This window comes from Beta vulgaris, chromosome 1 (assembly GCF_026745355.1).
Source record: "Beta vulgaris subsp. vulgaris cultivar EL10 chromosome 1, EL10.2, whole genome shotgun sequence".
In the NCBI taxonomy this organism is placed as follows: Eukaryota; Viridiplantae; Streptophyta; class Magnoliopsida; order Caryophyllales; family Amaranthaceae; genus Beta; species Beta vulgaris.
This window is the reverse complement of record NC_079202.1, coordinates 45,337,076-45,359,205: the sequence shown is the minus strand read 5'-3', so window position 1 is coordinate 45,359,205 and position 22,130 is coordinate 45,337,076. Positions and strand designations below refer to the sequence as shown.

The 22,130-nt window shown below is 35.6% G+C and overlaps 1 protein-coding gene across 5 annotated transcripts; it reads right to left on the bottom strand.

The window, feature by feature from the left end:
- Nucleotides 1–572: 572 nt before the first annotated feature.
- Nucleotides 573–6,483, bottom strand: LOC104892749 (hypothetical protein). Of its 5 annotated transcripts, none has more exons than XM_048642607.2 (6): nt 5,255–5,539; nt 5,074–5,103; nt 4,170–4,352; nt 1,646–2,958; nt 1,421–1,506; nt 573–881 (listed from the first exon to the last, which is right to left on the bottom strand). In XM_048642607.2, the coding sequence occupies exons 3-6, from the start codon at nt 4,324–4,326 to the stop codon at nt 650–652; spliced, it is 1,788 nt and encodes a 595-aa protein (XP_048498564.1). In that variant the 5' UTR covers nt 4,327–4,352; nt 5,074–5,103; nt 5,255–5,539; the 3' UTR covers nt 573–649. The 5 variants fall into 5 exon arrangements, with proteins under 5 accessions (XP_048498564.1, XP_010677043.1, XP_010677048.1 ...); XM_010678741.3 differs by having other exon boundaries at nt 4,170–4,387; nt 5,255–5,538; XM_010678746.4 differs by lacking the exons at nt 5,074–5,103; nt 5,255–5,539 and adding an exon at nt 6,331–6,483 and having other exon boundaries at nt 4,170–4,387.
- Nucleotides 6,484–22,130: the final 15,647 nt, after the last annotated feature.

The following is a 22,130-nucleotide window of genomic DNA, read 5'->3' as shown; positions in this document are numbered from 1 at the left end:
AATCCAATAACTCTCCTCCAGAGTTCCAATCAGTAAATACCAAACACAAGTTCATGCTTTTTCCGCCATGATCAAGATTCAAGCATTCTACGTTTTGCTATGAGATTTCCAGGTTATTCGCGTTCATGCTGGAAAATTTCTGAACGGGATTAAACACACCTGACACCTGTGACCTGACACTGTAAGAGACCAAGGGGCAAGGGGGTAGCCTCATGGTAGCTACCCCTCAATCTCCCAAGGTGTGCCCCCGGTTCGAGCCTCTTAACAAAGGGAGGGGAGTGGGGGTTGTGCTTGTTCTGGCTTAGGCTGAAGCTCTAAAAGAGGTTAGAGGTAGGCCGATGTGTTCCGTGTACATACTAAAAAAGAATGATGGTATAACCAATTTCAAGTTAAATTCATAACATTGACAAGTACTTTCCTTCAAGAAAAAAAAAAATAAGCACACTAATTATAAAGCCACACTTACGCAATCAAGTAAAACTCCAAACACGGATCATATAAGAGCATATTGCACACTTATGTCTGAGGAATACGCCGACTGCATAGCTTCTTAAATCCAAGGCACTGGAAAGTGTTCTGGGCTAATGGATCATTCATGTGTGTATATATATTATGTATATAAACTCAATAAGAACATACAAGCCGCTGTTTATAGTGAAAGGATGACAATAGTAGTGCTACAGCTCAAAAAGAGGAAAAACCAGGAAGACTTCATCAAACAAAATTTCCTGGACTTTTCTGGTATATAAACACTATTTACTATAATATCTGTGAACAGCATAGCGAGAGCAAAGAGACTGAAAATTACGCTCATAAGAAATACCACAATACCCTTGCTCTCCATGTACAATTGTTTTTCTTGGACCTTTCGGACATCTGACCTGCAAAATTCAAGGACTCGTATTAGCAAAGAAATGAACGAAAGATGATGCCAAATGCTTTCATAAGTACCAATAGAATTTCATAGTACACCTGAAAGTTTCAAATTACCAAAACCTTTTATACCAGTACAAAAAGTGTACATGATTGGTATTAGATAGTATTTAGTTGGTATTACGATTATAATCTGGAAATACCGCAGTGTGTAATTAGTACCAATACTATTTAGCACCCATCCCCCAAGCATTGTTGCTAATTTGCTATTCTTCATTCAAATCAGAAGGGAACATATTCTTTAGAATTTTGGGATGAATTGAATTTAAAGTTGGAGATTTGGGGACAGTATCCATCACAAGATGAAAATTTTAGCTCAAATAGCAGGAACTCAGTCACAATTCATCCCTGTACCCCACCTAAAACTAGAAGCCCAGCATAGTTCCAGACATGTTCAGGTCAAGTGGTAAGATTGCATCATGGCACAAATCAACAACCCTCATCCCAGGGATAAACAGCATGATCAAAGTAGGGAGCAAAACACAACCTGAGAATAGCATTGTCCTTTAGTAAGCCATCCAACTGCATGGACACTAAGGATCTCCAAGCCACAAGGTCATCAACATCCTTAGCCTGGAACACCCGACATAACAATAAAATGGATCAAAAAATCAAATTTTAGTTACATCAAAATATTTCGCTAAAAAAGAATTGACCATGATATAAATAAAGAGAGCTTAAAATACAAATACAATGAGAAATCATTACTTACAATAACATCCCTGCTATCAAGAGCATTCTTTATATCCAATCTGGTCTTCTCTAATAACAGTTCTTTCTCTTCCATCTCTTTATCAAATTCTTTAAAAATGCTTGCATATCTGGAGTTGACCTCCTCCAAGTACCGCTCTAGAACAGATAAACTCAAGTCCAGTGCTCGAACTTTTTGCATCAGTATCTTAAGAACTGTATCACCAGGCATTCTGCTGATCTGTGGGTGACGCACTTCTTCCACTGGATCAGGATTTGCGTTGTTTGTTTCATCATGTTTCAAGTTCTTATCTTCTTCTGTCTCACTCTCACTGGAAGGATTCTGATCTGGGCTGTTGCTCTCGGCAGGTTCTGCAACAGGCTGCGTGAGTTCCTGTTCATCTGCTGGTTCCCCATTTGCATAATGATGATGATCAGGAACAGCTATCAGATCCTCTAACATTTTCTCAACAGCATCAACACCGTACACTTCGACACTACTTAGTGTACAATAATGCTCAGACCCATAGTGGCTTAATATATTCAACTTCAGGTATCTCACCCATTTGGGCTCTATTAGAGCAAAGCTTTGAGCATGCTTCACATTTCCAGCAGAAAAATTGCCCAATTTTACCCATGTTTGTGTAGGGTAAACCTGACTTCCAAGTAGCTCAAAGTCTTTCAAGTTTGAAGAGTAATGCTCAAAATTTGCTATTTTGATTGTATCAACTAGAGTTTCTTCAGAAAGTTCTATGACAACAAATTTTCCCTCAGCTGAACAAGGGTTTCTAAGATACTTGTCCTTATCCTTGTTTAAAATATTAGAAGCACCTTTGGCTTCTTTGTTAGAATCCAACACCTTAGCTCCTTTTGCAGCTGAAGCATAGTTGTATACACCACCCCCAGGCTCCATTCTATGAATGACACTCCCTGTCGCACCAGGTACATGCGCATTTTTAGAATTAAAAGCCTTCTTTTTAAATTCATCTAGACCACGAGGCACAGTGCGAGTTAGTCTCTCAGTCTTTACAGTGCCTTCTCTGTGATCCAAGTCTGAGTTGACAGTTTCCACCTCAACATGGTCTGCAGATCCTGTAACATCTGTACTAGTATTGTTTAGAGTATTTTCTCCGGATTGCACCTCACCACTGGCTTCTTTGACCATGGTGCTGTTATAGCAGGAAGTCTCATAAGCATATTCGGCACAGGTTTCATTCAAATGCTTATTCTCTAATGAAGATAATGGATGTTCATGTACAGTATCAGAAGCTGCATCAGTTCCAAGTTTGCTTTCATCCCAGCTTGAGACATTAAGAGCAGGCGCTCTAGATTCATCTGCACAAGTTGTTGGCAGTGAGGCAGTCAGAAGTAAGAATAAAAAAACAACCTATTTCTATGCTTCTAAGGATGGTAGTTTATATATGATAAACACACAGATAGATACATCATACATGAACCCAAGATTTAAAAAAAAGCGATTAAAGAGTTCTTGCTCATAAGAGCAACCAAAGCCACCTATTCTAACTTTTGGTTTTCCACCCAAACTGATCTGTTATTTGACTACAATTTTGGTCCTGATCAGGCTGCAAAAATGTGACGGAAATATAAGCTTAGTGTCCCAAGATAGAAGATTAGCACGATGTTTTCAGAGGGATTACAGATTAGGAAAAGAGTTTCTACTACTGAGCTTTTAGTGAATGAGATAGAAACATCAGTCAGATGCATAAAAGCTTAGCACTTCAATTTAGCCAGGAATCAAATGATGGTGACAAAGCAAAGATCAACAGCTCATATGCTATAAGTTACTAGCTGCATGCCTCTCAAATTAAGAAGACAGAGCACAAATAGGCCATAATGATCATAAATAAGTGGGAGTAATCATAAATAGACCTTAACTGACCCAAGTAGGATATATATAGACCTTAAACATCACATATTGTGCATAAACTTCTCTAAATTGACCACGAATAGGTCATGGTAGGTCCAAATATGCCATATAGATCTTAGCTAGTGCACATTAAACATGAATAGGCCATCATGAGGATAGATAGGCCTTGATTGAAATTAAATAGTCCAAATGGTTGCTTCTAGATTTTGAAAAAAATCATGAAATTGTGGTTTCATAATTAATTACTACAACATAATGATAAATCAAGTTATCAAAATTGACAATACTTGACCACAAAGATCAAATGTATCTTGCCTAAACAAGAGACTAGAGAGTATCAAGAAACTAAGGGGACGGTCATAAACTGTGAGCATAATATGGTATGGAAAGTCGCTTAGGAAAATTCTTGTCAATACATATATGTACATAACAAGAGCAAAAACATTTTACACGAAGAAGCTCTCCTTGATGCTCATTGCTCACATAAGTTTTAACCACAAAGATCAGATATGATCTATTATCGGATATAAGACAACAATCATGAATTGTGTACATAATTTGGTATCTAATTTCCCATATGAATATCCCAAGTAATACATATTTAACAACAAACAAACACAGTAACAACAGCAAAACACAATAATAAGAAGAAGCTCACCTTGATGCGCATCACCATGACCAATCCACGAATTCAAAAGAAAGACGAGTCCCCAAAGAATGATAACTAAGGAAAGTGAAACTTTATACAAATGGTTTCTGCCAATCGCCTTCTTCAAATCTCTTCGTTGCTGAAGAGCTTTACGTGATCTCTGCATCTCTCATCAATCCTACACAATGCACCCTACCACCACAACATTCACACAACCAGCTTACAACCTACACCATACAATATTTCAATACATCAACAGATCAATAATTATCCTCCTCCCCCCAACAAAAAAACTTCAAAATACAACAATTCAAATTTAAGCAAAGCTGAAATTAACTAAAGTTAAATCCTTTGGATTGTACTTGAAGAATCAGACTAACAAATGGTATTCACTAGAATTGTATCTAAAGAAAGCAGAAAATGAAAGCACCAAATCTTAAGCAAACATCATACATTCAAAATATACTCCCTTTTTTCTTTCATGGGTAATTTATATTTAAGCATTTGTTTTAACAATTACTACTAATGCAAATCATAATTAGCTCAGTTGACCAAAACTGTAACGGACAATTTCTTTATGTAAATTCAATGCAGTTATTTTGAAATTTATACTTACAAACGAATCAAATTCATGGGTTAATTAGAAAACGGCGATTAGAATTGAATCAAAGACATGCTCGAAAACGCGTGTAAAAAGGAGTTTTTTTTAATTTGAATTGGGAAAAATCGTAGCAGAATTGGGTAGATTCTTTGATTAGATAGATAATTAATCAAAATTAATTGATCTTGATTCTTCAACAATTAGCAAGAACCCAGAAAATAAAACAACAAAAAGAAAAAAGAAACAAATTTGACACAATTGAAGGTTGAATTTGAAATAATACCCAGAAAATAAAAAAAGAGAGAAACTTACAGTCATAGAAAAGCAAGATAAGAATTGCAGCTGAAATCAACAAAAAAGGAGAAGAAGAAGATGAGGATGATGAAGAAGAAGAGAACTGAGTCGACGATTCAACCCGTTAACTCGTCTTTGAAGATTCATTGTTTATAAAAGCTACAAACAATGGAGTAAAGTAATGGAGTAGAAATAAAACCTTATTATTATTAATGATCACTTTCGCATTTGATTTGTTTAATATGGTCGGATAATAATTTGAAACTGCTGATGCCTCTACTTAATTTTTTTGTTGAAGATATTGGAAGAGAAATTTTCAATTTTGAAGGACTATCTACAGTCCCATTTCCCTCCTCCAATCTCTCTCTCTCCTAAGGAGGAGAATTCCAAATTTCTGTTGAATTTCAAAATGAGATATGAGGAGACTGTGGGAGTAATCTTGGAGAGTTCGAGGACCCAATTTCCAACTGTTACCAATCACTCAAGTACCAATACACGCATTATTAATTTATTATAATAAACCTAATAGTACTCCGTCATTCGAACGGTAGGTAATAGCCTAGTGGTATTGGTATTATTGAATTCGCACTATTGTTGATTTCACAAGTTTAACCTGTCTAGTGTGGTGTTTGCTGATATAATGTAAATAAAACTAAATCATGATAATAATCTAAAATAAATTAATAATGTGTCAGTGGTTAGACAAGTGAGAAGGAATCGATAAGAAGTACTCGGTGCACTCGAAGAACACTACATGTATTTTTCTGAGTGTGTGACCATGAACCCTCTACCAACTACACTAAGCTACCTTCGTTAAGCAATTTCTATGTGTAGTTAGTTTGTTCACTTTAGTTTTACTTGAATCAAGGTCGTTTACGATGAGAAAGAGAGGGGAAGAAATAAGAGCTAAACAAAACAATGTAATTGAGTTTTTTTTTTTTCCTTAAAGGAAAAAATTACAACAGATAATAAGCTTAAAATAAGTTCAAAAGAAAAAGTGAGTAAATTAAACAAAAAAAACACAAAGGATATACTATGATAAATATATTGGATACACATAAACCAATAGTGTAAATTGCGAATCTTTAGAATCTCCTTTAAATTGATGTCATTATATATATAAGAAGATTTTAATACTTTTGTTTTTCCCTGAGTATTATTTCTATAAAGTGTTAATTTAAGAAAGCTCAAAATTAGTTATTTGGGGGGAAAAAAAGGTAAGAAGTTAAAGCTATATATTTGATCAGTAGCATATAAAGAAATTCAAATTCTTACCTGAACTATGAGTCTATGAGACTTACATCTCCAATGGACAAATATTAAAATATTGTAATGAAGTAGGATTTGTTGTTTTTATGTGTAATGTTATTGTTGAGACGGTGGATCAAGTGGGTTTCGATGAGGGAAGTATTGCGTAGATCTACGTGTGAATCCTTGTTTTTAAATTTTGGAATTAATGTTACTATTTGGTTATTTGGTATTGGGAGACGTTTGAGCGAAGGAGAATGGGGATTGGTGATTCCACTGTCACTGAGCTGGTATCGCATCATTGGCTCTAACTTTTAAAAGCCACGTCATAGCAGGTGTTGCACTGTTCCACGTGGACTTTGTCTTTCAATTTTGCCTCTTGTCCTACAAGTTAAACTAGTCGACCAAACGTTCACCGACTAAGGCTATGTTCAGATTACCTTAATGTTGCTTATTTTAGATTTAATCAGATCATATTAGAAAAAATAAGTTCAGATCAGATTGGAAAAAATAAGTTCAGATCAGATCAAATAAGTTCAAATCAGATCATGCTTATATTTAAAAACTCATTATTACTATTAATACAATTATTTACTAGTACATTTGTTCAAAAGGATTATTATGGTTGTTGTTGTACTTATTAATTATTAATATTGGTAATTATTATTAATCTCGTTGTTGTCATTATAAATGTCATTGTTATCATTATTTTAAGTTATTTTGTTGTTAATTAAAATCCACGTGTTAAGAACATAAGATTGGCGCAAAAATAAGAAATATATAAAATATGATTTCTCAAATTCATGACAACGAAACTACTAAGTTCGGATTACATTTCAAAATAAGCTAAGTGTGAAATACAAATTATAAATTTAAATCATGTATATCTCTTCCTACCGAATTCCAAATCTCTATAGCTATTTGAAGTTGCACGCTGTCCATTTCTTTCTTGTGCAAGTCATAGTTGTTTGTATATCTTATTTTATTTTATATGAAGAAAAAGAGTTAAGCCTGCCGACTTCTCAAGTGTGAAATATTTTTTTAGAGGAAAGTGTGAAACAATTTATAAGTGCTCTTATAAATTAATGACTTGGATTATATAATTATTTTTAGTAATAATTATTATTATTATGATTATAATTATTGTTGTTGTTATTATAATAATGATAATAATAATAATTATTATTATTAATAAAAGTTGTGAAAAGTTGTTATATATATAAAATGATAATAATAGTAATACTATAAACATTTTTTTAAGGGGAAGTGTGAAATATTTTATAAGTGCTCTTATAAATTAATGACTTGGGTTATATAATTACTTTTAGTAATAATTATTATTATGATTATAGTTATTGTTGTTGTTATTATAATAATGATAAATAATAATAATTACTATTATTAATAAAAATTGTGTAAAAGTTGTTATTGAAATAAAATGATAATAATAATAATAAGATCTTATAATGTAATACATAATAATGAATTAAAAAATAATAATATAATAGTAATAATATATTTTATAAAAGATCAGATCAGATCGGAAAAAATAGTTCAGATCAGATGAGAAAAATAAGTTTAGATCAAATCAGATCAGATCACAAAAAATAAGTTCAGATCAGAAAATTTCAGGTTAACTAAACATAGCCTAAGGATATATTATCTTCAACTTATTATGCCCTAAACCCTAATTTCTCGATGAGTACATTTTCTATGTCGACGTGAGTATGCGACTTCCTTGGCCTCTCCAAGTCCATTGTGTTAGCTAAAACCTAAACTCTACTGCCTCCATTTCTTAGTTATAGACTTGTAATTAGGTTTGTTCAGAGTGCGGTTCGAACCGCAACCAAAATCGTTTTTTCATGGTTTGGGTTGGTTTGCGGTTTCAAATTTTTGATTTGGGTTATAATTTCAAGCAAACCGCGATTTGCGGTTTGGGTTGGATTTTGATTTTTGAAAACCGAATTCGTACCATAAACTGTGATTTTATATGATTTTTAAAAAAAAAAAAATCATTTTTTTAAATACACTTGACAACGTGGCATACAAGTATACAACTGAAAAAGAAATTTGAGTTAAAGAACCTGGACACTTTTGATAAATTATTACTAGCCTTCATATGCACGCGATGCGTGCGTTAATTTCAAAATTTGTTATTCTATTAGATACTCCATTCGTACTTTATTAATTCGCTAATGTAAAAAAATAAAAAGGTTGTGAGTGATTGTTAACATTAATTTTTTGTGAATGAACATTGAACACAAAGAATAAAAATAATGAGTTGGTTTAAGTGAATTAAAGAGTATCAAAGGTAGTGAATGTTCAGACATTTCATGTGCACGTTATGTTTGCCATCTTTTTTTATAAGTTTAAATATTTTGTCCATTTAATTTTTGATTGAAGTATTCGATGCATATACCATTTTAAACTTGTTTTAAATGGCAAGTTGGAATGAGAATTTTTAAATGTTTTGCTTTTGTAATTTTTCTCATTCCATTAATTACATCATTAAGGGTATTTTAGTCACTTCAAAAGAGGACACCACACCTCCTCCCTTGGCTTATATAATAGAGATTTATGTTTAATTATGAAGCCAACTTCATATTTATTTAGACTCTTTATATTTGTTAACAAATTTTTTTTACTCTTAGATTACAAAATTGATGGCGCGGAGGAAAAGATGGTTAAACCGCACCAAACCGTTTTGCGCAGTTCGATTGGGTTCGTTTCGGCAAAAGTGCGGTGTGGTTTAGGTTGGAAAAATGTCAAACCGTATATTTGCGATTTGGGTTGGGTTACATCCCAAACCGCACCAACCCAAAGCGCGGACCCCGACTTGCAATATGGTGATTTTGACACAATTCACATACTAACATTAGAAGTAACAATATAATGAAGATAAACAAATTTTAATATGTAATATTGTTGGATTTATGACAAACTTCATTATATTTAAAATTATTATATTACAAGTTTTCGGAACTACTTCTCCTATCTTTTCTATTGCATCATATAGGATTCTACATTTGCCGGTGCACAATTTTGATCAGTAATACTTCAGAATTCTTTATTAATTGCAACATTATTTGAGTTTTCATGTTGCCAATGCACAACTTTAACCATCTACTCCCTCCGTTTCCTAAGGATCTTCCTTGTTACTGTTCCTACATATACCAAGGAGGATCCACTTGTGTGGGGTGGGTAAAGTAAGAGAGAGAAAGGGGTTAAAATAAATAAACAAATAAAAAGGGGTTAAAGTAGGAGAGAGAAATGGAGTAAAATTGAATTAATAATGTAATGGTGGACCATATGATAGGGACATGAGAGGGTAAAAAGGGGAAAACAAATTCCAAATAAGGAATAAAGTAAAAGAGGGAAGATCTTTAGGAAACGGAGGGAATATATCTTTAAGTACCTTTTAGTAAAAATTGTAAAAAGTTGATATATTAAAAGTATATATCGAGACGAATCTAATAATATCCTCACATGACCGTAGTTTCACATAATGGTGATAAGGATGTGTGAATAGTGTAAAAATTCAATTGTTGCAATTACTCTCTCCGTTTTCTTTTGTTGTTCCTATTTGAAATCGGAGAGAAACCAATGCAATTTAAAAAATAGACAAGATTCCACTATTTTAACTAAAATTAAATTAATTTAAAATAAAGATTACGACCCCTTTGAGTTAATCTATGTTAGGCAGCCAATAAGACAAAAATTTAAGGGGTAAAGCTAAAATTTTAGAGTTTGTCTTGTAAGAGAGCGCCTACTTTAAAATTAAAATTAGGCAATGGTAAGCCGAATATTAGAAAGAGAATTAGTCTAATAGTGACTAGTTTAATTTCTTTCGGTAACTAGTTTAATACATTTAGTAATTAGGTCTACTTTTATATTAAAATTAGACCATCTGTGTTAATAATTTTTGAAAATTTTAATGGTGTGAAAACATTTATCACTACTTTAAAACAATGAGGATTTAAGCTATAAAATTACTCTATGTATGGAAAGATTAGAAAAATGAACAACATATTGAGATTTTTCAATAAGCAATACATCAATAACAAAAGAAAACGGGGGGAGTAATAAAGAGCGGGGATAGTATATCTTAGTAAAAAAAATTGATATTTGAAAAAGGTAATGAAAAAGCGAGTAAAAGTTTGGTAGCCCTCCTAGTCAGGGCCATACCTACTTTTATCATCTTGGAGTCCTGATAAAACCATCCTACTAGATCATTTGAAATGATAAAATTGCCCTTGATATAGGCAAAGTTGCCTATATCTGATATGGTTTTATCATTTCTCATCATCTTGTATATTTCAACTAACAAAACAAAAAAAAAAGTACGATATTGTTAGATTATCGTATATTGCATACTAGATAGGCCAATTATATTCACACATGAAACAATTTGTCTCATGTGTAAGTATCACATTCTATTTAAACTTGTCAAACTATCTACTTTTTGCCCTTTTTTTATTTATGAAGAATATTCAACTTTAAAAGTCACCATATAATGAAATTACTTTTATTTTATCTGCGCAACTTTTATTGGTTTTTCTTTTATTAATTGATGGTTGGATTGTCTGCTACTCGGTGTTAGGCGATTTTTTTTTATCTTGAAATATAATAAAGAGGAAAATGTTGTTTACTTTGATCATTTGTTGTGGAATGATATTTTGTGTTGGGTACAACGTCGCCGTTTGAACTTGAATCTAAAATTTGTTGGTTGTGGTCCTTAATTAATACACTCCATCACTTAGCTTATATATAATTAACTAGTTGTTGGGTTTGGACGAGGCTCCATATAAGTTAATTAGACAAAATGATTTTAATTGTTTGGGTTGACAATTGATTTTTGACTAGTAGAAAATTGCGACTTGGTGGTTAGATAATGTCTTGCATATCAAGGAGTAAAGAGTTCGAGAGACTTGTTAGTAATATAAGAGTTTCTAACGAAATGGCATGCCATAAGGTGACATGACATCATATAATGAATTAAGTGGAATCGATCGGGCAACACACGTCAATGCATCTTACTTTATTTATATTATACTAGTCTTATATGTACGTGATGCATGCACTAATTTTAAAATAGTGCCTTATATCCACTTAAAATGCAAAGTTGAAATGGAAAAGGATTTTTAAATTATTTTCTTTTGTATTTTTTTTATTCTATTAAATCATTAAGGTAATTTAGTATTTTTAAACGAGGACACCATCTTCATCACCCCTTCCTTTATATAATAGAGATATATGCATACAAATTATCACAACTTAACTTTTGAGTTCCATTAATAACTCATAATATTGGTTTTTATAATCTTAATTATAAGTTTATCTTTTTTTTATTTTGTTATGCAAAAGGTTGTGATAAATTCATTAATAAGTTTCTTTTAGGTGTAAATAAACATCATTGACATGTTAGCTCATAGAGTTTTATTAATAAGTCATAACATTGGGTTTTCTAATCTGACTTATAAGTTTATCTTTTCTTTTATTTTGTAATGCAAAAACTTGTGATAAGTTCATTAGTAAGTTTCTTTTAGGAGTAAATAAACATCATTGATATGTTAGCTCATTGAGTTCCAGTAATAACTCATAACATTGGTTTGTCTAATCTTCTTTATAAGTTTATCTTTTCTTTTATTTTGTAAAGCAAAATCTTGTGATAAATTCGTTAATAAGTTTCTTTTAGATATAAACATCATTGATATGTTAGCTTATTGGTGGGAGCTTCATTTTTTATATAAGGTCATAGATTTAAACTCTATATATTATAATGAAATTTGCTTTTGGATGTGTATGATAAGAGTTTTTGCTTGCGAGAGGAGTGTCATGTCAACATTTGAGAGGGGGTGACATGTGGCGGGCTCCAATGCTTGCCCAGTGCCCACAGATTTTAATAAAAACAAACAAGGTGGTTCACTTAAAATGAATTATTTTTGTTTTGACTAAAGATGTATAGATAATTGATTGTTGCATTTTTAAACTTTTGGATAGTTTTCAAAATTGGTTTAGTTGGTAATAATTGCATTAAAAGAATTTTCATTGAATATGTCACTCTAATTCGTAATAATGCCATTGTTATCGGAGTTAGTGATGGAGAAAGAGGTTGTAATTGGAGTATGATGAGGAAGTTCCCGCGGCCGAGCGATGTCGATGTTTCATGACTTCATCCATATCTATTAATAAGTGCAAGAACAAAGTTAAAGTATTCGAAAAATCCCATGCTCTAATCCAAAACCATTAAGGTTACTATTTTGTAAAGGTTTCGATAAAGCAACGGATTTCAAGTAGGAAAAAAATGAGATGTTACTCCTAATTCTTTCTCAATGTATAAAAAAACTAGCACAAACTTGTTGTTATTTTATTTTTGACAACGAGGAATCATGCATTAATTAAAAGCGGAAGTACAGCCTAATGCTAATACAACCAAATATAATTCAAACATACAAACATAAATGAGCTTTATGAGCTCGTAGATTCCAGCTAAAACCAAAATAATTAAAATTGATACAAAAAGACTTAGGAAGGCGGGCGTCGCTGTTCAATGCTTGTGATGGTCGATTCGAACCTCAGAATGCTGATAGAAGTGCTAGAAGAAGCAGATGACGGTCACGATCCGGATAACAAACAACCAACAGCGAGCGTCGCTTCTTGCCGCGCGAGCAATCCCCGCAATTTGCTATCGCTTGGATTCTGGGCTCATGATCTTTTGAAGAGTCATGTTCCGTTGTGACTCCTTACTCTCGCTCGAGAGTATTTCAGGTTTCGCCATGAGGTAGGAGAAACGCAGATGAGTGGCATGGTAAAAACCCCCAAATGCAACTGGGATGTCGCCTTCAGATTTGCAGTTCTCATGGCAATGACGATTAAGATTAATGCCAAGCTAAAAAGAGCGCAAAAAAGTGGAGCTCTCAAACACACCTCCGGTTTGCAAAATCATAAAACATATGTCCCAACCATGAAAACCTATCATCGCCTAGTGACCATACTCGCAAACTTCTTGAGTCACCTTGTCCCTCAACACATATTAAAAATCGACATATATTACTGTAACAACCTTGAATCATCAAAACTTACCCAACTGGCAAACACTTGTCGATGGCCACAACCAACCACGGACAACATCTTTAACAACTCGAAAATAACGGACTCCTATTATTCGAAGATTTAACGTTCATTTGAAGACAAACCGGCATAACTAATTCAAGATTCCAACAACTATGGGGAAGGAGAAGAGGAAGCCCAGCACTAACATGGGGAAGGGGAAGGGGGAGCCAGACACCGGTTGGGGGGGAGGGGATAAGGGAGCCCGAGACCAAACAAAACAGGGGAGAGGAAGCCCAAGACAACCACAAGACTAAATATGGGACTGTACTTACCAGACACGGGGGCGGGGACGAGGACGAAGACCATGGACGCAAACAAATCGATATCAACGGGGAGGGGGGAAGACTGACCAACGCAAAACCACCTGGAAGACACCGACAGACGACGGGGGACTGAGAAAGGGAAAGGGAAAAAAAACTGGCGAAGAGGAGGTAAATACCAAACTAAAGGATGCATGAAAGAGGGTGGGGTGATGTGACGGCGGGGGATGGGAGGATGGGACTCGATGGTAGGGGAGGGGGAGAGGTGATGAAATTAAACAAAAGGGGAAAGGGATAGACTGAGTAGGGGCGGGGAAGCAATGACCAGAGGAGTACGAGGGGGAGACCGGTGACCAGATAGGGAAGAAAGGGCACAGTCCCGACGGAAACACCAACGGAGGTCCTCACTCCGACGCACAAAACCAACGCAAAACAACAAAATAGGGAACCTTAACTATGCTATAGAACATAAGACAGACTCGCCAGCGATCGATAGAGTGACCCACCACTAGCGAGCCTATAGGGGTGGCGGCTGTTAGGTTTCGTGTTTGGCTTCTAGGGTTTGCGTGGGACGAGAGAGAGAGAAGAAGTATATACTAAGATTCCTAACAAAGTTGAAGGAATAGGAAGTTAAGGAATATGTGAGAGGCTAATTATGCACAACCATGTGAAAGTTGTTAACTTGTTTTTATTGTATAGCTAGCTTTTCGGCGCAGTAAAATGTTACTACTTGTTGTCTAATCTTCATTTTATGTCTATAGCTTTACAATTACAATATGTCCAAAAGTAAACCAACCCCTCATACTACTAACGATTTCAAGGTTAAGTTGTCCACACTCGAATTGAAGTCACCTCGACTAAGAATAGTTACATTCTCCGGTTGTCCCTGGACCCCAAGAGGGTACGATTATTTGAAATCGAAAGTGGAGCCTGGGCGGATACGATAGTACTATAGTAGGTATATTGACTTTTACTTCCTCCATTTCTTAATAAATGAACCATATTGAATTTTGACACTATTTATAAAATTAGTAACTAGTAAAAAATAAATGTCATTATATATATTGTTATTGAATAAATCTTAATGCATATTTTCAAATTTTAGTTTTCTATAATTAAAAAAAAATTAATAATAAAAGTTACTCCGTCCATCTTTTTGTTCCTATTTGGAATTTCGGGATAAACCAATGCAACTTAAAAAATGGGTAAGATTCCACTATTTTAAATAAAATAAAATTAATTAAAAAATAATTATTATAACCCTTTGAGTTAGGGTGTGTTCGACAATAGTTTTTTATGTAACTTTTAGTGTTTGGACGTCAAAACTCTAATAATGGTGAAAAGTTGTGTTTGGTGTAGTGTTTGGGGTAACTTTTAGTGTTTAAACTAGTGTTTTAGAAAAGCTATAAATATTAGCTTTTAGGGTAGAGATAGCTTTTGGAGTAGCTTTTGAAGATTGAATATAGTTTTTTTGTTTATTTATTAAAACTAGCAGCTAGTTTACCGAACACTAATTATCATAAAAGCTAAGAAACTCTAACAGCTAATATATGACAACTAATACCTAGTACAACAACTACTTCTACAGCTAACAACTACCACAACAACTACTTTTATCAAACAAGCCCTTAATCTATACTCAATCCATTTCTTTTTGATCTACACATGTTCCTTTTTGGTGTGTTTCTTTTTAATCTACACACTGTTGCTTTTTCTATTGTTGATAACATGTCACATCTACTTTCTCTTCTTTTTCTACCCATGTCATTTACTTTTTAATATTTTAACCCACTTTTTAGTTTCTCTCTCCACCGTTTCAGTTTCTCTCTCATACTTATGTACTTCCTCCTTGGTTCTCCCCCAAAGTAAAGTGAGTAAATTAAAAAGAAACGGATGGAGTATTAAGCAACCAATGAGACAAAATTTTAAGGGGTAAAAGAATAAAAAAAATAACTATTAAATGGTATGAAAACATTTATTGCAACTTTAAACCAATGAGGATTTAAGCTATAAAAATACTCTATGTATGGAAAGATTCAAAATATGAACAACATATTGAAATTTCCCAATGGGAAATAGAAGAACAACAAAAGAAAATGGAGGGAGTGTATATTAACAAATATGTCCAATCACTATAATATACTTCATCTATTAAGAAATAAAAGAAGTAGTACTAAATTAGCTAACGTTTTGGAAAAAGCTAAACTTAATTAGAATCTGACTTTTGAAGAGGGTATCCCTGACAGGCTGACATCTAGATTTTGATGGCATATTTTTCAAAGAAAGATTTACTCTTCCAGTTAAAACTTGTGGGTTTTGTCAATTGAAAGCGGAGTCAATCGACCATCTTTTCATTTCATGTCATTTTTGTAGGTAACTTTGGGACCTCCTCCCCCCCCCCCACCCCAACCACAACTCTCCATCCTACCGTCCATTAGATCAAATCCTAGCAGGCATTGTTAAATTTACCTTCTTACTATGGAGAATATGGAAGGAATGACATGTTATCATTTATGATAGCGCTAACATATATATATATATATATATATATATATATATATATATAACAAAAAAAATCAAAAAAATAAATTTTTTGGGCTCAAAATTTTTAAAGGGGGTATAACTCTAATGAACAAGTGTTGTAACTTTAATGCAATCGTGTGGTTGAGATTCATTCTCATTTCTCATGTAAGGAACATTCTCATATTTTGATTTTTTTTGTAATATTTATTTTTTGGGAGTTACACCGCTTTTTCATTAGAGCTACATCACTTATTCATAAAGAGTTATAACATGTAAAATTCATTCTCATTTCTCATGTAAGTATGCATTCTCATATGAACTCACTATATATAAGAAGTAATCACTATATATATACATTCTCATATGATTTCTCATGTAAGTATGCATTCTCATATGAACTCACTATATAAAAGAAGTAATCACTATATATATATATATATACATATATTCCATAAAATCTAATTCTATTTCACTGAGTGGACTCTTAGAACATCCATACAATGTTGACATACAACAGGTTCACATTCGCCACCCATATTCCTCCTCCTCATCCTCATCAACCACCGAAGCACCTTACCATTGTATAGTGGAGATCCACCTTCAAATCCCTTTCACAAACTCAACTTTGATGGCTCCGTTAGCCATTCCTCCACTGCAGCAGGTGTCATCATCCGAGATTTAACAACCCGACAATTCACTATTTCCATAAATACCTTTTCAATATAAAACTTAGAGAATTATCAAAGCATTATCGCCTGTTTGATAACGTATTGGCTTATTCATAATTTTGCAGCAGAAAAAAATAATGATAAATGATTTTGAAAATAAAACTTAGTCAACCAAAAGTCAAACCAACATAAAGTCAAAACTCAACTATAAAAAGTATAAGTCAACTATGATATTAATAAAGTCAACAAAAGCTCTCCACGAAATCTCGAACCCATGATGCATCATCTTCAAACCTGAAATGGACGATGGTCTATGGATCGCGAGAGATTGTTTACCAAATGGGTCATCACATGATCAATAAGGTATAACCATGATCAACATACACACACAAAGCACGAATTAAGCAAAACTAAGTACTACATAAATAAATATAAAACCTAACATGATAATAATAAACATTAAGCAGGGATAAGTATTAATATAATAACATAACTGACTACTTTTACTGAACTTGACTACACAAAAAATAAGTTAATTAATTTAGATGGAATAGGCAGTGGAAAGAGTTGTCCAAACCAAACCAGGAAGACGAAGTACGGACGTGACTCCCGTACTCCCCCGACCTACGATATTGAGGAACCTTTTAAATAAAAGTAGGATACGGTGATGAATCCGGTCCCAAGAAAAGCCATGGGCTACCACCACGTACTAGTCCAACACTTTAGACGTCCACAAGTCCAAAGTTTATTGCTATTCACTTTCCACTTTAAGTGATTAATAAATTATTTACTTGTTATGACTCACAAAGTAAGACAAATAATATAATCATCAAGGATACATAAACTTTCATTTTTATCTTAGGATTAGATAAGGTGATCATCAACTTAACGATCTAAGAATAATTCCATTATTAATTTCATAACCATTATATATTTGTTGATCCAAGTCAACAACCAACCAACCTTTCATAGGTGAATAGCCAACTTACCTAATAAGGCACTTGATCCTCATAAAGTAATTAAATAATCCAAAGGGAACAACATGATCCAATTCACGATCCAATAAAACGTAATTATTAGTCACTCATGTGAATCAATAAAATAAAGTTCTCAATCCCATATATTTGCATCAATCATCCATACAAACATAATATAATCATCATAATCAACATGCTTCACACAACGGCATAAAACATGCAATTTCACTTGAATATAAATCACATAAGAACTTAAATAGTTCCATATACATGATACTACATAGATTCCATCCTTAGGACTTGATACTAATCCAACCAACACATAGGTATATACGTACCTTGTATAGATAAAATGTGATACCACTTTAACAAGTTTAAAAGTTGCCTAAAGAGAATTTTCCACCCAACAAATATCAACATAAGCACAAATCAATACTCTAGAGGTGATCAAGGTGAGCCCGGCCCAACCCGAAAATGACCGGGTTTTGGGCAAACCTTTTTGGCCCGCGATCGGGTCCGCCTCAGCCCGTTTTTTGGGCAAAAATTTCGAGTTACGGGCAACCTAGATATGGAAAAATAGGCTAAATTTTGACCAAGTTCAGAAATGACCCGAAAAGGCCGCTAGACCCGTCCCAGAAGCCCACTAGACCGGGCCCAAGTCATGACGTTTGGGTGTGATGTCAAATGGTTTAGATCTAGGTTCGTGGATCGTCTTGCCAGATTTTTCCTTTAGGTATTCTATTCTTGGGATTGTTAACACCTCTTGTAAGATCCTGCAAATGTCGTAAGAAAACAAGTTGTCTTAAGTAAAGATATCTGAGAACTTCGCACCTTACCATTTTATTCTTATTGCTTGATGTCTCGAAACTTTCCGGCATCACCATGATGACATCAAAAATTCCAAACATCATTACTTAGCCGAGATGTTAAACTTCTTTTTGGCGGCAATGTGTAGTTTTTCTTGACGTCCCTCCCCATGACGCTACATCTCATGCTGGCATTGTATTATCACGTCCCCTTGTGGCGACTTTAGGACAAAGCAAATGTCTTCGACTATTACACTTTGCGTTTCCTCTTCATTTGGTGTCCGTACTTCTTTGTTGACAGCAACAATGTCAAACATCATCTTCTAACCTGGTAGCTTCTTGAGTTTTCGACTGAAGTTAGCCAAATTTTTTTGATGAAGTTTACGACTTCTAACATGTCTCGTGATGGGCATTGATAATGTGACGATACATACGTCATTCTTCCTAACAACTCAAGTTATCTCAAAGCAAACTTGAATATATAATTAGTCGTTATTGAATTTGAGAAATTTGTAAACGGTAACATTATGGTAAATTAATATCACACAAAGCTAGTATAATCGTTCTTAAAGAGGCGTACCTGCTTTTTGCATTAAGTAGAAGACTTACTTATGTTTACATATTGTAGCTAAGCCACCTTCATTGGTTGATGATCGACACGTGTATCAAGTCACTAGTTGACGACCAACACTAAGATGACGTCGTTGCTGCCGACCAACATAACTTGCTGACGACAGACACTAATGTGACGTTGTTGCCGGCGACGGACAACAAGGTGACATCGTTGCTCATGACCAGCACTGAGGCATCGTCACCGTGGACTAACACTTTGACGACGTTGCCACTTGAATACCTCCAAGCGACGTCAATATTGAGTTTATGTTAGATTGCACGGGACAACTGGTTTTATTTTGACGTGATCTCGTATGACGACGACAACTCATTTGTTTCATGTCATCAACAACTTACTTAAACTTCTTGAATAAGTCATCGTCGTAATGTCCCCCATTTGGTGTCTGAATGCTTCGTAGGACTGTTCCTTTCTCATGTTGGACCTATTCTCTTAAATCAAAGACCGTTAGTTTGCAACAATACATCTATACATATACCTTAATTCGATATAATGACTTTCCTCCTTTTGATTGTCAAATGTGACGTTTGGCAGTTGATTTCAGAGTAAATTTACATGAATGTCAATGACGTGCATTGCGTTGCCTTTTCATTTGTTGTTTTCTGGATCCCATCAAGTGTGGCGTCATTTTGATGACCCTATCTTGATAGATCATACATTTGAATTGAATTATTGGCGGCGTCACGTCCCAACGTCTAGGATATAGGAAATATCTACATGCAATCGAAGTCTCAAGTACAACCTTAATGTCAATCGCTTTTAAATTTGTAAAAATTCTCGTTTCAGTAGACCAATAACTTATTGTCGTCCTTTGGTGGATTCTGATGTCACAACCGTCTTGGGTTATGACTGATCCATCGTCACAACGGTATGGAACCGGCGTCGCGTCAAGATATGGTATCGCGTATGAAACCGGCGACACATCCAGAATTAGCGTCGTGCCATGATCCGATGTTGCGTTGGCAACTGGCATCACATTTGGAATCGGCGTCGCGTCATCACGGGTCTGGTGCTACATCAGCATACAAGTGACGTCACACCACAATTGTTAATGGTGTGCTCGACAATGGATGTAAAAGGACCCTTCTTCATCCATTAAGGACAATCATTGGAAGTAACCTTGTCAAAGCTTCATGACACCAAGGAAAACAATTAGTCGCACGGTTATTTCACCAAATACCCCCGACAAATCGCGAAATTCACAATATACCCTCAATGTTTCAGAAATGCACTGTATACCCCTGACTATTCGAAAACGTGCACCAGATACCCTTTTTCTGACTGTCGTTAACCCACCGTTAGATTTATTTACGATTTTACCATCATTAAGCCCTAATCCTAATTTAACCTAACCCTAACCCTAATATAACCCTAATCCTACCCCTAAACCCTCCCCCTTACCCTAACCCTACTCCTTGGCAGCCCCTACCCCACCCCACCCCCTCCACCCCACCCCAACCCCTACCCCTCCCCCTCCCCCACCGCCAATGTGCGTGCCGGCCTCCCCCACCCCCACCGTTGCTGCTTTTGCCAGCCTCCCCCATCCCCACCGACGCTACTTTTGCTTTTGTCGGCCAGCCTCGACCTTTCGAATTCCCCACCCCACCCCTCCCCCTCGAACGCCAAACCCTCACCTCTCCCCTTCGAACACCAGCTACCATGAAGCTGCTTTTGCCGGCTTCCCCCACACCATCGGTCTCCCCCACCCTCAAATCGTCTTCCTCTTCCCTCCTTCAAATGATTTCGTCAGATTTGGGTCGATTTCTGGGCTCGATTTTGCACATTAACCCGCAAAAATGGGGTTGGGGCAGAGGGAGGGGAACTTTGCTAGGCTGCGGGAGGGAGGGGGAGGGGGTGGGAGTTGCGATGGAGGGGAGGGGAGGGGTGGGGCTGGGCTTGGAGTGCGTGGTGAGCTTCACGGGGCCTCGGAAGGGAGGGGGAGGGGGTGGGGGTTGCGGCAGAGGGAGGGGTAGGGGTGGAGGTTCCGACAGAAGGAGAGGGAGGGGGTGGGAGTTGCGACGGAGGGAGGGGGAGGGGTTGGGGGCTGCGGCGGGGGAGGGGTTGGGGAGGGGTGGGGGGTTGCAGCAGAGGGAGGGGTGGAGGGATGGGGGAGGGGGAGGGGGAGGGGGAAGGGGGCTGGGCTGGGCTTAGGGTTAAGGATTAGGGTTTAGATTTTAGGGTTAGTATTTAGATTAGGATTAGGGATTAGGGTTTAGATTTTAGGGTTAGGAGTTAATTGTAGCAAACTGGTATATAAAGTTTGTTATGGCTGAATTTTTTACAGGTTGACATTGACGCAAGGACGCGATGACTCGATGACATGACGACGGTTGCACAGTGGCGAAGAAATTCAGACGAAGACGTAGCAGGCAATGTGGAATTTGAAGCTAGAGCATTAAATAGAACGGTCCGGCTAATAAGGGAAGAGTTTAACAGCCTAAATTCAGCCGTTGAGGATGTGAGTCAGAGTTGGCGATAAGTGAAGGAGATGCGTGATTTAAGCAGGAAATCAATGTAATAATGAGTAGATTTATTGTATTCGTTGGAAAAAAGCCAAAGAAAAGAGAAGGCATATAAAAGAGAGAGAGAGGTCATTTTCATGTTTTTTACGCATAAGCATTCTTGTAAACGACACTGCTCAGTCACGAAGAAAGATAGTGAACGATATTAGTTTGGTGGATCCCTAACCACCCGCGGTTTTTACCCATCTTCATTGGGGTTTTCCGCGTCACCATTTTTGTGTGTTCATCCCTTTGACTCCCTTTCATTCTTTGTCGCATCGACTTAACATATCTGGTTGACACGTCCCAAAACTTCAATTTCATCGTTAGTGATAAATTTTAGCATAA